The sequence below is a fragment of the Anomalospiza imberbis genome, chromosome 3, assembly GCF_031753505.1.
Source record: "Anomalospiza imberbis isolate Cuckoo-Finch-1a 21T00152 chromosome 3, ASM3175350v1, whole genome shotgun sequence".
Lineage (NCBI taxonomy): Eukaryota > Metazoa > Chordata > Aves > Passeriformes > Viduidae > Anomalospiza > Anomalospiza imberbis.
Window position 1 is genome coordinate 43,933,066 of NC_089683.1, and position 15,387 is coordinate 43,948,452.

At 37.8% G+C, this 15,387-nt stretch overlaps 1 protein-coding gene across 1 annotated transcript in view; it reads right to left on the reverse strand.

Annotated features, from left to right (window-relative positions):
* Positions 1-1,760: 1,760 nt before the first annotated feature.
* Positions 1,761-15,387, reverse strand: part of PREP (prolyl endopeptidase) — an 84,667-nt gene continuing 71,040 nt past the window's right edge. The window contains exons 12-15 of the mRNA XM_068184168.1: positions 10,837-10,931; positions 7,618-7,749; positions 3,220-3,376; positions 1,761-2,430 (exon numbers count right to left, since the gene is read on the reverse strand). Coding sequence (XP_068040269.1) covers positions 2,136-2,430; positions 3,220-3,376; positions 7,618-7,749; positions 10,837-10,931 — 679 coding nt within the window. The 3' untranslated portion in view covers positions 1,761-2,135. The remainder of the gene's footprint in view (positions 2,431-3,219; positions 3,377-7,617; positions 7,750-10,836; positions 10,932-15,387) is intronic.

Below are 15,387 nucleotides of genomic sequence, written 5' to 3' on the forward strand. Positions count from 1 at the left end.
TCATGACACTGAATCATTCAGGGAACTCAGCTTCAACAGAAGGCTTCAGGAGGAAAAATGAGTTACTTTTAACCTGTGCCAGAACTTTTGTGCTTGAGCAACTGGAGAACAAGGAAAAGCATTTTTAGGAACAGACCTAGAGGTGACTGAGCTGGCTGTACTCAGGCATTTGCAATTCAATGCACCGACACAGTTCAGCTCTATTTCTTGAATGTCTGAGGACGATGTTTCCACACACCCTATCCTGCAAAGCTCTGTGTCAGAGGTGAACTGGGTACTGCCCTCTTGACAGAAACTATAAATTCAATAGAAGGCTACATGCCACAACTATGAATATTTCAAATGGAGATGGCACAGCTTTATATGCTTTGTTTCTGCCATGTGGGAAAGCTGTTGAAAATTTCTAGATGATCAAAGAAAGTAGTTCATATACCTCTGGGAAAAGGGGCTGAATCTGCTGAATCTGTACCCCATTTTCACAGCCTGGAAGGAAGAAAAAATCAACCCTCCCTCAACTCTCTATTCTGATTGTTTAATTTAATGCTGTGTTCAGCATTGAAGTTTACAGAGTATCTGTAAAGAACTCTAATGCCTGTGGATCCCAAATAAACCCCAGATCACATACAGGTTTTAGGTGTGGTATTTCATATGAAAGCAGGTATAATTTTTTATTTTCTCCTAAAGTCAAATTAGCCATACATAATAAGCATGATCATTCCTGGACTCCAGAGAGAATCAAAAAAAGTCCATATCATGAGGGAAACACAGAGTGACTCTGGTACAAATTTATTTTTATTTTTGCTGCTCTTTAGAGCACCTTCCTCTCTTTTAAATACCATTCCCTCCTCTTCCTGCACCAAGATATTGTTTGTTTAGAGATAAAACTCCTGAGTCCAAAGTTAAAATACAGTCCTTAGGGTCTAAGTATGAATGTAATGACAAGCATGATTCTGTAAGATTACATCAGTTCATCCACAAATGAGAAACACTGATGTCTTCTCGAGGGGCAGCAAGACTAATAATAGTTGATAGAATACTTTTTCCTCTGCAAAATAAAACTGTAATTCCTGCAGTGCATCAGAGATTAAACAGGAGGCAAACACTCACATCTACTTTACAGCCCTACAGCCTAGATGGGAAAAATGGCAGTTCAAATAATGTGCCTGCGTCAAATCATAGGGGAGTCTGACTATGAGCTCTTCCTGTTTTGCAGCCAAAACCAGGTTATATATGCATGTTCAGATTTTGCCTTGTTAGAGAATGTCCTGTGAGAAGCATCAGAAAAAAACTGAACCTGAAAAATCTGGACACAGCTGTGCCTTTGGGTTGGGGTGGGTTTTTTTATTTTGTGTTATATTTTGTTCATTTATTTAAATCAGTGCCTGGTCTACTCTTCAGAAACAGATAAAGAAATAATTTCACATGGATTGTTGGAGAGTATCTGTACAGCTTGACTGAGATTACAGTGAGAATCTAAGATTTCATCAAGTTTTTCAGCCTCCAGTCTTCCCTTCTGTGCGGAAATAAACGGCAGAAGAGAACACTGGTGACATTTTGAAGTCTCTTTGGAAAGAAAGAACAATTTAGCAAAATCATTATTATAGACTGTAACGCATTTATGAACAGAATGTAATATAAGCTTTTAATAATATTTGACATAACTGCATTACTGTCTCTTCAGTTTTTCATGGTTATCACTGAACACCTTCAGTTTACATTCTTAAATAAATTACTGTGTAAATAAAATATGCTCAGAGATCTTGTATGTGAACAGTACTTACATTTAATTACAAATGATCTGGATATGTTTATAGGTGAAATACATTAAAATTGTTTACAGGAAATAAGCTCAAATAGCACTAATTTTGAAATCTACATTTTCACAACAGTACTGAGAGTAGCTCAGCTATTTTTTTGAACATGCTTTTCAAAATGGAGTTTGGAATGCAGTAGAAAAAGAATCAAATAAATGCCAAAAAGGGGGAAGCACAGAAGATCAAAACTCCATAGCAGGTTGGATCAATAAAATATTAAACTGCAGTTCTTAAATGTAAGTACTACACCAAGTAGTAGTGTGGCTGTTCTTAAATGTTAAAGCCCTTGTTTTCTAAAGGAGACAGTAATAAGCATTTTTCCTATTCAATCCACTCAAGATTTAGACATCGTGCTACAAAAGCGAACATATCTGACACTTCTTCTATAACTTTAGCAGTTGGCTTTCCTGCTCCATGCCCAGCCTTGGTGTCAACATGGATGAGAAGTGGATTGGTTTGTTTACTGCTTCGGCCCACAATGTACTGCAGGGTAGCAATGAACTTCAGAGAATGCAGAGGGACCACACGGTCATCGTGGTCTGCTGTGAGAAGTAGTGTGGAGGGGTACTGGATGCCATCTTCTTCTGGTAGTTTGACATTGTGAAGTGGAGAGTACCTGAGAAAAACACACAAATGTTTCCATATCTTCTTTCTCAAGACCCAACAAGAAGGTCCTTTCTTACTGAAACCATCACAGTGGCATTTGCTAGCACTCAGAATAGAACAGCTCTCAGTTACATTAATCAGAATTGTGCTAATGGCAACTGACACGCAGTATTGGCCACAGATCTCTGGCTCTGAGATGTGAAGCACGTACATTTCTTTATTTTCAAGAGAGATGTATGTGTACATCTCACAGGAATGTCCAAACTATCAGGAAAAGCCAGCAGGGAAACTGCAGCAAAATCTGTCAAGTCCATAGCAGGATCCATCTTGCTGGAAACAGGAAAATTGAGACTCTCAACAGAAGCTGAGAAATTAATTAAGATCTTATTACAGTCTAGTGCCATTCAATTCCTACAAATAAATCCAAACCACACTGTATAATAGAATTCACAATGGTGACTGTCTCTCCCTCATGGTAAAAAATACAATTTATGTAGCGGTCCACTTGAGAATATTGTGTTGTAATAGCCTAAAAGAGTCATTATTCAGAAAGAAAACCTTATGAATTGTTAAAGGCTGCTAGGAGAACAAGGTCTTTGAAAACAAGACTGCTTGATTCAACAGGGCTTTGAAAATAGTCTTTGATTCAAAACTGACTTGTAAGGAAATGCTGAACTCCCCAAATTCAGTGTGGGAAAGGATGAAGTAATCACTAGAATAGATATTGATCATGACAACCAGAAACTGTTGAGCAGACTACGCGTTTTAACGACCACAGAAAGTATTTAAAGGCACTTACTTGCGCAGCCATTCAAACTGCTCCTTACAGTCGGAGCAACCATAGTCAGTGGTCCAAGCATGGCCGATGGTGTACTTGTGGAATTTGAGCATGTCCATCACTCCCACTTGGGCAATAGCACAACCAAACAGGTCAGGGCGCTGATTAGCACAGGCAGCTTCAGCAGGAAAACAATTCCATTAGTATTCAGATCTTAAAGAATTAAGTTCAACAGTAAAAGCCTCACTACCAACTTGCACTGGGAGTAGGCTGTCAGTGAATATGAAGTCAAATAGACTTTCAAGCAAATACACAAATGGATAAAAAACATAACTCTGAAAAATGGTATGTTCAAAAGAACTTAAGAGCCATTTCTGTGCTCTTCAGACACCAAACGTCGTTCTATGAAAACTGCCTTTCAAACCACCATATTGGGACTGAAGGAGAAATAAACTTTTAAGGCATGTGAGATTTTGAACTACTGCACTGAAGGTACCTAAACGATTTGCTGTTTAAACTTTTAATACTAATCTCAAGAAAGAAAAGGGCATTACGGATCAAAAGCCCTCCATTTACTGATGAAAATTGTCTTCCAGAATTACTATGTAAACCCGTAAGAAAAGAGTTTTGATAAAAGCAGACTGTTACAAAACAGTGGAATAACTTCAAATTAACAAAGTGAATTGCTGCTGTATTTTCTTGTTTTACCTTTACAAGTTCTTACAACTGGAAAGGATAATTTCTTTAAGAATAATGCTTGCCTCATATATTTTAAAAACAACTGCAGTAGGCCCATCAAGCTCAGTGTTCAATGTATAAGAGTGGCAACTGGGAGATCTCTCCTTTAAATTATTATCTGATGAACTAGTTATTTCAGTTTTCTCTGAGTTGGAGTTATCTTCAGCCATCCTATAAAAAAGTCATCAAAACACATATCCTCTGTAAATACAGCTGTTTCCTCTCTTACTGTTTATTCATCCAGTGTTCATCATATCTTGTAAGTTCTTCAATTCCAATTACTGTTTCTTGATTCAAACCTTTTCCCTGGTGATTTTACAAATTCCCCTGCCTTTTTTGAATTTTAAGAAATAAGAGCACTGAAATTATAACTACTACAATAGATCCCAGAATCCCTTAATTAATTCAGAACTATTCGCTGTGCATCCACATGTAGGTATAATCATTCCCAAATTCTTATCTTGTTTTTGTCCACTGTGAAAATGGATTGATTATTGCCACACTTTGCCTCCTGCTAACCATGACATTGCTATGACATGACTTTGCTTCCAGCTCAGCAAGGACTTTCTTTCACAGCTTTTGAAAATCCAAGAACAGCTCCTCACCTAGATCACTGTTACAAGCCCCATATGCAGCCTGACTCCTTCAGATAGCTCTAATACATTTGAAAGCTGTAACTTCAGCCTGCAGGATTCTTTCTTTTATGTCAGCTATTATTTATTGGTTTCAACTAGCTTGCCCGTTAGAGAAGTCAGGTTTACTCAGCTGCAGCTTGTGGATCACCATGAACCATTTAAAACTTGGCATTTCACTTGCCCCCTTCTGTTCCTCAGACATTCAGGCTTAGTAGCCTGCAATTTCATATCAGAGTTCACTTAGGATCCTGCATGTGCACCATCTGGTCCTAGCAACACGCTACTTTTCCTTGGATTGATTCATTCCAAAACCTTTCCTGCTGATGCTTCAACTGGAGCTCCCCAGATTATTCCCCATGAAGACAGACTGGTGCAGGGAACCCCCAACCCTCTCCTCAGGAAGGAACATCAATACAAACAGACCATTTAGTTGTTCTGATTTGCAATTAATTTTCTTTAATGCTCCTTTTACATCTCACTAACCTGCAAGTTGCACAGATCATCTGGCCAGCTTCCTGCCTCTGATGTGCATAGAAAAATGTCATTGCTAATCTTAATACTGGAAGCAATTTTCTCATCAGTCTCCTGTGGTCTGTCTGTCCCTGCCAAGAGTTTACACTATACCCTATTTTCTTCACTTAAACATGATTTTTACTTTCTGAAAAATGAAATTTTACTTCTGGTCATCTCTGATATGCAACTATGCTAACTTTTCCTTATTTATCAATCATTTCCATAAGGTATATATGAAAGAGATGCTATGTAAAAGATCTCTAGGTTTTAACATAAAGATCAGATCCCTCCTCTTCAAGTTATCTTCTTTTATGAACATAAATGGTATTGTGGTAGGAACAAAAGTCAAAACAACTACCATAACCTTTTGTTTTAATATTTTTTATTTCGGAGTGTCTCTTGAAGCACTGTCTGTTGCTCAGGATTTTGGAAGAAATTGCTCCTTGCTAGCTCCTTAAGTACTTACTTCAGTGAGAAATCACCTATGGAGACTCATCCATGCACACTGTACCTTTTCAATTAGCCATAATAATTATATACATTAATAAAATGTAATCTGGAACAACAATTTGTTTGTGAATTTTATGCCCCTACACATAACTTTGAGCTTTATCATTCAGTACGAAAGTAAGCCTTCAAAATGTCGGAACTGCTTTTGTCTAGGCAAACGTGAGAGGTCAAACACTGCATTTGCACAGAGGTTTTCAGCTCACAGCTGTGCTGCTCTGCTCAGCTTGGGGATCACACTGCAGGACAAGGAAGTCTTGTTTTGCAGTTGAATGAGGCAAGATGAGCTCAGGACTCTGCAGTCCTCAGAGTCACCTCCTGCTAGTCTGACTGAAAGGAAGCACTATTTTGGAAGAGTGACAATACTCTTCCTTGTCAGCTTTTTCTTCAGTAAATAAGAACAAAGAAAATCTGGCAGTGGGTCCTTGAACCTACAGGATGAGTTATGATCTCTAATGTTGCATCAGCAACTACTGCAAAATTTAATTTTGCTTTGATAAAAAAGACCTTATAAGAATTTCCTGAATTCACCTAATTCTACTCAGTCAAGGAAAATCCCTATCTGGTTCATCAAGAGTATGGAAATCCTGCTTGACTGTAATCTACCAGTAAATTCAAGGGAAGGATTCTAACAAGATTTTTTAGAGCAGGGAGGTCTAGATTCCTAACACCCGTCTCCTACCGGAATGATGTACTTCCTGCAGTTGTCACTTGCTTCCCCTTATTGACACAAGGAGCCCAGCTGAATAGTTCAGCCAGTAACCCAGGGGGTTTTCTTACTGAAGCTGGGTAGGATGAATCTCATCCTGACTGAAGCTGAAGTCCACATAATGATAAAGAAGTATTTTCAGAATAAATGCAATATATTCAAAGTTTAATTGCATTTCCAACTATATATTTAGGCCCAACATAAAACTGACCTGTGCAATGCTTGCATTCCAAATGGAGTACAAACCCTTTAATCCTTTATCATATTTACCCATTTCTATTTTAAATGCAGAAACACCTTCTGCCACTTGTTATTGAGAAGCATATAAGCAAAACCTAAAATACAGCTTTACAAGTACTTGTTACTTGATCTTTAAAACAATTGTTTTTTAAAAATAATATTGCAGGTCTAGCCAAGATGGCGTAGACCAAAGATCTGTATAATTCCAAATCCTTTTTCTCATGCTGGATGCCAATTCACTGAAAAGTAGAATAGAATCCATAGAGTCAGTATAGAGCAGCAGATAAATTCAAAAAGAAGAGTAAGCAGAGTGGGCCTAGGAAAACTGCTTGTTTTCTATAATTCAGCGGTTTATGAACCTGTGGTGCCTTTTTTACCTCCTTTTCACAGAAGTAGCTCTAATCTATCGTATGTCACCTTTCATGCTGCTTAAAAAAGGCAAACAGACCCTTATACTATTACTTTGTGTCTCCTTTTCCTTTCAAAATTACACAAAAAATCACCTTCTTTTTTTCTTCTGTTACTTTCAGATGCCTTCAGAGAGGGATCTTATCAGAAATATATTTTGTAACTCTTAGACTGCTCAGAATGAGATCTTTCTGTGACAAGACTTCTGTTTAAGAGGAGGCTATTAATTTCCTTGAATTTAAGAATATAGCAGTGAATTTTAAGTGAACATGACGCATTTGTGACAGACCACACACAGTTTCCCAGTGCTACATGAATTAATAGCTCAGTGGTAACTTTGTAATGGTTAACCTGAAAAAAGAAAGATTAAACACCCCTCCCCTCCCCAAGTTTTTTAAACCATTCTTACCTTCTGTGTGATTCTACCACAGGGTTAGCTCTTACCACACAAGACTGTGTGGCTTTTAACAGTTAGCCTTTGCCAGAGACTGCACAATTCCAATGCCCTATGCAAACAGCAAATGAAGTACTACTGTACATATTTAACACCTGGTATACATTAATGCACTGACATACTGGCAACTTTTGACAGGCAGATCTCATCAATTTTTGTCTGGTTACTTTCATAAGCCCAGCACCAAATCTGGGAAATAGACAAGCAGTTCTTACCAACTAAGAGGCCCCCATTTGAGCCTCCGTTAATAGTCAGCTTCTTTGGGGATGTGTAGCCTTCCTTGATGAGGTATTTGGCAGCACACTGAAAGTCATCAAAGCAATTTTGTTTGTTGGCCAAGATACCACCTAGCACGGAAACAAAACAAATCAATTGATACCATAAAATCCTTTTGATACCATCTCTTCAGAAAAACATGTGTAAAAATACCTGGGAACAATTCCAGTTTCATGAATATTTTAATAATTGACGCAGCCCAGAAAAACAGCAAAAATGAAAGATTCTGTCAACACAGAGAGGCTATAAGATGGTTCTGTCAATAACTCTGATGCTTTCAGAAACTCTGAATAATACATACCTATACTGTGGAGTAAGTGCCAGGTAATGCTCCTAACCAGTGAAAGGAAAGCTAAACGCTTTGCACAGCAAAATATATACACAAAACGTCCACATACAACACACTTGAGGTTTGAGCTAATGGGACTTTAACATCCTTAAACTCAGTGACAGTTTCTTAAGGCAATAAAGATTCAGCTTATAAAATAGGCTATGTAAAATAAGCACTTCTAATTTCCTGGATATATAATATGTGGCTGGTAATTTACTCTTTTTTTCTATTAGTTGTTTCCAAACCAGATGATATAAAGCTATGGTCAAAAAGGGACTTCAGAGTTGCATCTTGCTTTGAAATTTTATTAATTAACTTTCAATATGAAAATGCTTAAGATACTGCCGTCATGTTGAATGAAATTCCAAATGTCATCAGATGTATAAGGGAACAAATAATGACAGAACATGATGGTTCTGATGACATCATTGATAAGATCTCCAGGTCTGAAAAAAAAAATTGCAGGGTGGGATAAGGAAGGAAAAGGATGCTTTTTCCCTACAATCTTTCAATTATTTTAATAGAAAAGTATCAGCTTAGAGAACACATAGTTGTTCAAATCTTGGTTGTTTGGCAAGAAACTAAAACTAGATCCTCCTCAAATGTTATCACACCTAAAGACCATGGTAATCTCAGGCAATTAAATGCTAGTAAGAAATGGGAACTAGGAAGAAAATCCTTGCATTCCTGTAGCAAAGGCAGTGGCCCAGCCAGGCAAGCAGGGCTTATAGGATGCAGAAATTAAGTCCAGTTTCTTCTACTTTCTTTAAAAACTGGATGTTTATTGCAAGCTGATTGCCTAAGGTTCCCCCTATGATCCAGGAACCTCCAGGACAATTACTTTTACCCTAAATTAAGTGAGACGAGCTACAGTCTGGAGGTGTCTCTTTATCTCCATTCTCTATCAAGTGATCCTAGACAACCAGTTCACAATGGTTGCTTTGTTTCTATGGCACAGAAGTTTAGCAAGACAGGTCTGACATTTAGTCATAAAGATCTTGTAGAACTGAAACCAGTAAATTTGCAATTTTTTGTGGTTTTAACAAATACACATAATTCTTGTATTAACAAGACTGTTGAAGAGAGACATACTGGGATGACAAAAAAGTCTTCAAGCAGGTGGTAATAAAGGAGAAATAAATCTTACTCTTTGCTCAAAACACCAGGCTGGTGTAAGGTCAGAATCCTAATAAAATTAAACCTAAGTGAAAAAAACTTCTGTAACTGCTTCTGGAATTAAAAAAGAACAGATACATATTTTATTTCAAACTGCAATAAAAGACTTGGGTCAAAATCAAGCAGGAAATAGGTGGATCAAAGAAGCATTATCATATTAAGATAAATTTTATTAAAATCTACTGCAAATCAATCTGCAAATTAAAATTAATGAAGGCTATTTCATCTTTAGCAATAATATCCTGTATCTGCAAGCAAATACAGCTTCTATTTATGAAACTATTACATAATTAACTCAATTGTGAGGAAATGACCCAGACAAGTTACCATAGATGAAATACTAAAATCAAGATGCAATGATCTGGAAATACCATTTTGTCTGATAAAAAGATATTATGGATTACTGCCATGGCAAATTGCTAGATCATAAGCACCACTGTTTTGGTACATTTGCCTTGCTGACAACATTCCCAGCAACTTATGCACCAGATTCTTGGAATATGAGTAAAGTGTCATGATTAAATAAGGGTAAGTATGTTCCTGAGATAAGAAGGACTTTTTCAAGCTTTTTCCCCTGGTGGGGGAATGTGGACAGTTGTCAACAATAAGGCAAGTAGACAAAAACAATTAAATTATTAAGACAAGAACTTGATGGGAAAAACATGGACAGAAATACATCAAAAGTGTTAAGAAAAAAGGAAAAGAGATTGACAGAGCTTTTCAGTGTTTGACTGAGTTTCCCTGTGGCATGACAGTCAGCTTAAACAAAACCTAGAAGGTCAAATGGTTGCCTACAAGTTGGATACCCCAAGAGTTTGGAGGGGATGATGTGAATGCACTTCTGGAGCTGACGGTTTTCATATGAACTTCAATCACAGAATCACAGAACCATTCAGGTTGGAAAAGACCTTTAAGATTATCAAGTTCAGCTGTTAACTCAGCACTGTCATGCCCCTAAGACACATCTATGTGTCTTTTAAATATCTCCAGGGATGGTGACTCAACCACTTCCAGGGGCAGCCTGTTCCAGTGCTTGAAAATCCTTTTGTTGAACACATTTTTTCAGTCACATTCATCAAATATTAAAAAAAAGTCTATTCATTAATTATGCAAAAAAAATATAGAAAAGTTTATACTCTGAACTCAAGAGTTCACACCTTCCATAACATTCTGCAATTTTTTTTTTTTTTGTGTGTGTGTGATACCAAGAGAGCCTAAATAGTCAGTTTTGTTGTCTTGGGGATTTACAATTGGGCACCTGCAATAATGAAAGAGATATGTGAAAGCAAGACAGGTCTTTTGCAATAGACAGACATTTTTTAAAGATCAGTTCAATATAATTAGATGCATTTTCCAGTGTTTAAGTCCAGGGAACTTGATATTGCTTAAAAAAACCACGATTTTCTTGGAAAATACTTTGTACAAAACTGTTTTTAAGTAGGCTGCAAAAATGAAAATAATCTAATGAAAACTATCAGATTAACACTGGACAATGTACAGATCGAACATGTTAGTAAGGAAAAAGATCTACTTTTTGCAGAATAAGTAGAATGCAAAAGGAGATGTGAGCACAGGAGAAGGAGTGAAAAGAAAATGTTGCAATTTTCATTGCTAAGCCTGCAGTTTTGTTCCTGTGCTTTGACTGACTTACCTTTGTGCCAGGTCTCCCCATATTCACCCCCGCCCCTGATGTTCGCCACTGCTAGAACACCTCCCATGTGTCGCACAAAAATAAGCCTTGACACACTGAAAAAGCAAACAGATAAGAGGATTATTTTTATTTTCCAATTTTTATACACCTACCACTTCTGCAAAAATGCTTTGAGGGAAAGATCTCTCCCAAAATCAATGCTGAAATTGTGAATTAAGTCCCTCTTGATAGCGAACCTGAGTAGTTAGGCCTTTTTTGATGGTTATCCATGGAAATGAAACTCCCAGCAGCTTTAGGAGAGGAAGGAACCAGTGCTGGTCTGTTCTTCCTCCTTTAGTTCTGCTCTTTGGAGGAGAGTGGCCAGTGGTTTGGCCTAACAGATGACCACTCAGAATGTGTCACCATTTACAAAAATTATCTTCAAAGCCATTAGTCTGCAGATTAGAGTTATGCAGTACCACTGGACCTCCATAGCTTTACGAATTGTTCCTCCTTCATGGGACCTCCACTTCTTCAGAGAGGAAAGGAAGATTTAGCCCAAAGGAAGAAATCAAAGAATTAAGACTTAAGATCAGCACTTGGTCTTTGTTTATGAGCAGGTATTTTCAACCCAACTTCTGCTTAATATACTTCTTTTGGACCTTTGCAATACTCTGTTTGCAAATAAAAATTCTGCATCTACCATTCTTTTGTGCCATGGTCAGCAGTCACATCAGCAGGTGGCCAATCTCATTCTTATTCAGTTTTCTCTCATATTGCTAAATACAAAACAAATAGTTTAACATAAAATTACAGGTTCTGCCTCCCCTACTATCTCCTGAACCTGTCTAAGAGCCAAAATAGCATATTTTTTTAAAAATGCCAAATGGCAAAAGCATCAAAGATATTACTATCTTTTCTTTTTCAAATGGACTGAAGTAATTAAAATTATATTTAACAAGTAAAAAATATTAATTGTTGATCTGCAGTTGACACAGTAGCTTAATATAGCAGAAGCTGCAGAAGGCCAACCACATATATGCTAAGGAGACAAGTAAAATATTAAAATTTAACCTCAACAAGTCTTTTTTCCCCTCTAGTATGTTTAAATTTCTTATTTGAATTTTTTGCTCATCCAGAAACCACTGGATGCAGAAAATAAATTTGTTCAATCACAAGGGCAAGGATCAGGTCTTTTTACCTTTAAGTCCTACTAATCAGAAATGGCTTGAAAAATGGTAGTCTTACAGCATGTCTCATGTGGACGTAGTATCCCAACACGTGAAGTTTTCATACCTCCCAAAGAAATTACCTATGTACTGGCACATGTTCTTGAGAGTATGTATCAAGGAGTAAGGAAACGAAAAGAAAAGCACAAGGATAACTGGTATAAGATTTCTGTATTTACTTAACCATCAAAGGAAAACCTTCCATCTAGGCTGGTTATCTGGCCCATCAGATGGCTCAGGAGCCATGAATTATCTCAGCTTCTGTAAAATGAATTCTTAAGACCATCACTGTGAATTACATTTCCTTTAGACTGCTGTGACATGATGATCAAATTCAAGATTGATATTCTATAAGCACATTGTACAAAGGTCAGAGAGTATTACTCTGTCAAACTCCAGGACTCTTAATTTCAACAGGATGCTACACAGCTAATGTGGAGTAACCTAACAGAAGGTTGCTTTATGAGACTGGCTTCTTAATTTTTGGTACATAATTTTTGGTACAAACCCTCCCAAAATATTCTGCACTTCTTTTCCCTGTCTGCCTCAAACTTTGGATCTCTTGGTCCAAAGTTCTTTGATTCCCTAATAATCAGAAGTAGCAAGTAACAATTAGAAGTAAGATAAGAGCTTGCTTCCCAAACATGCTGCCTGAGAATACTTTAAAAAATAAGATATTCCACAACAGAATCCATCCTCCTCCAACTACTGAAAGAAACTGTGCCTGTCTGAAGGATCATGGTGAGTCAGGACCCCAACTTGACCAATGTTTTGAATATTTGTAACAGACTTTCTCAAAGCTTTTCTCTTGAACTTTAAAGTAAAGTTCAAGGAACCAGGTTTTACAAGTATAGAATCCAAACTCATTACTTTTTTAAAAAGTGAAAATTCCAAGTAATCAGACAGCACAAAGCTCAAATTTTACACACAGCCCTATTATTGCCTCCTGTGTTTTCCAGGTGGACTCTTGCTTCCAGATTTGATTTCAAGTCAGCTTGGCGTCTGAGTCACAGCAAACTGCCCAGCCAACCTGCATGGCTATGAAATGTCTCATTCTGCAAAACAAAGTCTGGCTCCCTGCTCTTTCCAACAGTCTCTGTAGCCTTTTGCTCATTGTCCCTGTTCTTCCTTCTCTCCTGGAAGTAGGGTAAAGGAAAAGGCAACAGGATCAAGATGGAGTCAGTGGAAGGATCAGAAGATAGTTCCTGCTGTGGAGAGTTCCTTCCAGACCTGCTAATCACTCTTAAGGAGCATAAAACAAAAAATAATAAATCGGGTATTGTTTTTTACAGTAGAGAACAATGTGAGGAGCTGTGCTTCACAGAGCAAGAGCATTTCTCCAGAATTACTGATCTGTTGTGAGGTGTTAGAGTTGACAGAAAAATGCAGGCTAGTGCACGGGTGACGGGGAAGAAGTCCTGAGTCACTGGACTTGGTTGCTTTTTAGGCTTTTGTGGAGCTGAAGAGAGCAGTAACAGAAAAAGCAAAAGGCATAATCCTCCACTCTGCACTGAGGGCTGCTCTGTTGCCTGACCTTTCTCCAGTCTCACAGGCTCTCTTCCCTGCACCACCTCTTTGCTTAAAGGCTGGGAACAACGTGGCAGTGATATGCAATTTCACAGTCTACTGCACAACCAGCTGTATTTCAGGATGACTTAGAAATTGCTCCTCCTGTACCCACGCAGGCACACACAGAACAGTGATGGGAAACATGTTGGTTCCTACAGTGTAGTTAGCCAAATCTGAGGCATTAGTGGTGCGTTTGTGATGGCATTTCCCCAGCAGCTCCGACAAGCCATTGGTATCAGCTCCATCAGCCTTCACTTGCACTTGCTATGTGGGCTGTATAATTAATGACAGTGCTCTAGCAAGCACCATCTCAAAATGCCACTAAATGAAGTTCCCCAGTCCAGAGAAGCATCTGAAAGATGCATGCTTGCATTCAAAAATAAACTACTACTGTAACGGACTTAATGACTTTGGCCTATCATTCTTGCAGTTATTTCTGGATCCTGTAATATGTTGGTTTGTTTCTATTGCTTTCAGTGAAAAAGATTTTTTTTTCATTTTTGATGTGAAAAGGAACACCAGTTTGTGAATTAAGCAGAAATAAGTTCCCCAAACCAGAGAGATGGCTCATGCCAATGGGTGTGAAATACCAGTAATAAAATACTGTACAGGCTGGAAGACATACAAGACAGAATTTAACCAGTGGAAAGGAGAAGATGGAATGCTTTGTGGAAAGTTCTAAGAGTCTTAAGTTTAAGTAAAAAAGCCTAGGAGTATTTAGCCAGGAATTTTTTGGTTTTTTTTAAAGGTAAGCTGGCTCTTACTGGTTACATTTCCATGGCTAAATTGCAGCTCAGAATTGGGTGAGTGATGTGGCAAGCCTCAGCCTTGGCCATCCTGTGGCTGCTTTCTAGCACTCATACCTGTGGTCATAAAAAAAAAACCAAAAAAAAACAAACAAAAAAAACACCACCCAAACCAAAAAAAAAAAAAAAAAAAAAAAGCCCCACCAAATTGTGGTGTTGGGCTGTGGAACTCCCTGTGGAGTAGCACTATATACTGGAGTATATAGTAACAGGGATGGAACAAAACATTAGTGGAATCTGCCAGGTAAAGGGTGAACTGGACATCCTGCCTTTCTGACATAAACTCCCTCTTAAAATTTCCTTTCCTTGATATTGCCTGCCTACTTTTGGAACACATTCCCTCACCAAGTACTCAATTCTCAGGTTATCAGTCATAAACATGTATTTGAAGGTGTTGGCTTTTCTTTTTTTTTTTCTTTTAGAAAGAGAAAACTGAGAAATCATATTTTGATACTACAGGGAGAGAGTAAGGAGGGAGGTGTGGCCAATTATGTTTTATTTACATTGTCAGTGGGATAATATATTTTGATCTGGAGGTCACTGATAGTTCTCTGTGCATTTACTTTTAAGGGACTCTTACAGATTCGTATTCTTAATTTATGAACTGTATAATGAAGGTTTCATAGGGTTCAGGAAAATATAGGTCACTGCTCCTAACTCCCATCTTTCTCTCTTCTAAATGTCAGCTTCACCCTTTTGCTGCTGTTTGCTGGACTCCTACGAGAATCAATTTTTAGCTTGCCAAAATGGCAGAAAACCACCCACTCTGTTTTGCTGGGATAGTTTTCTGTCATTCTTGTGAGGTAAATCAGCTTAGCAAAGCACCAGGGCCAATGGATGGGAGGTGGAAGCAGGGACTGTGAAATACCTTCTCCTTCTGCCAGCAACCAGCTCTTCAGTATGCGAAATTTTACCTTAAATCAATAGATATGTAATATTTATTTTACATTCTTTAAAAATGAAAACAT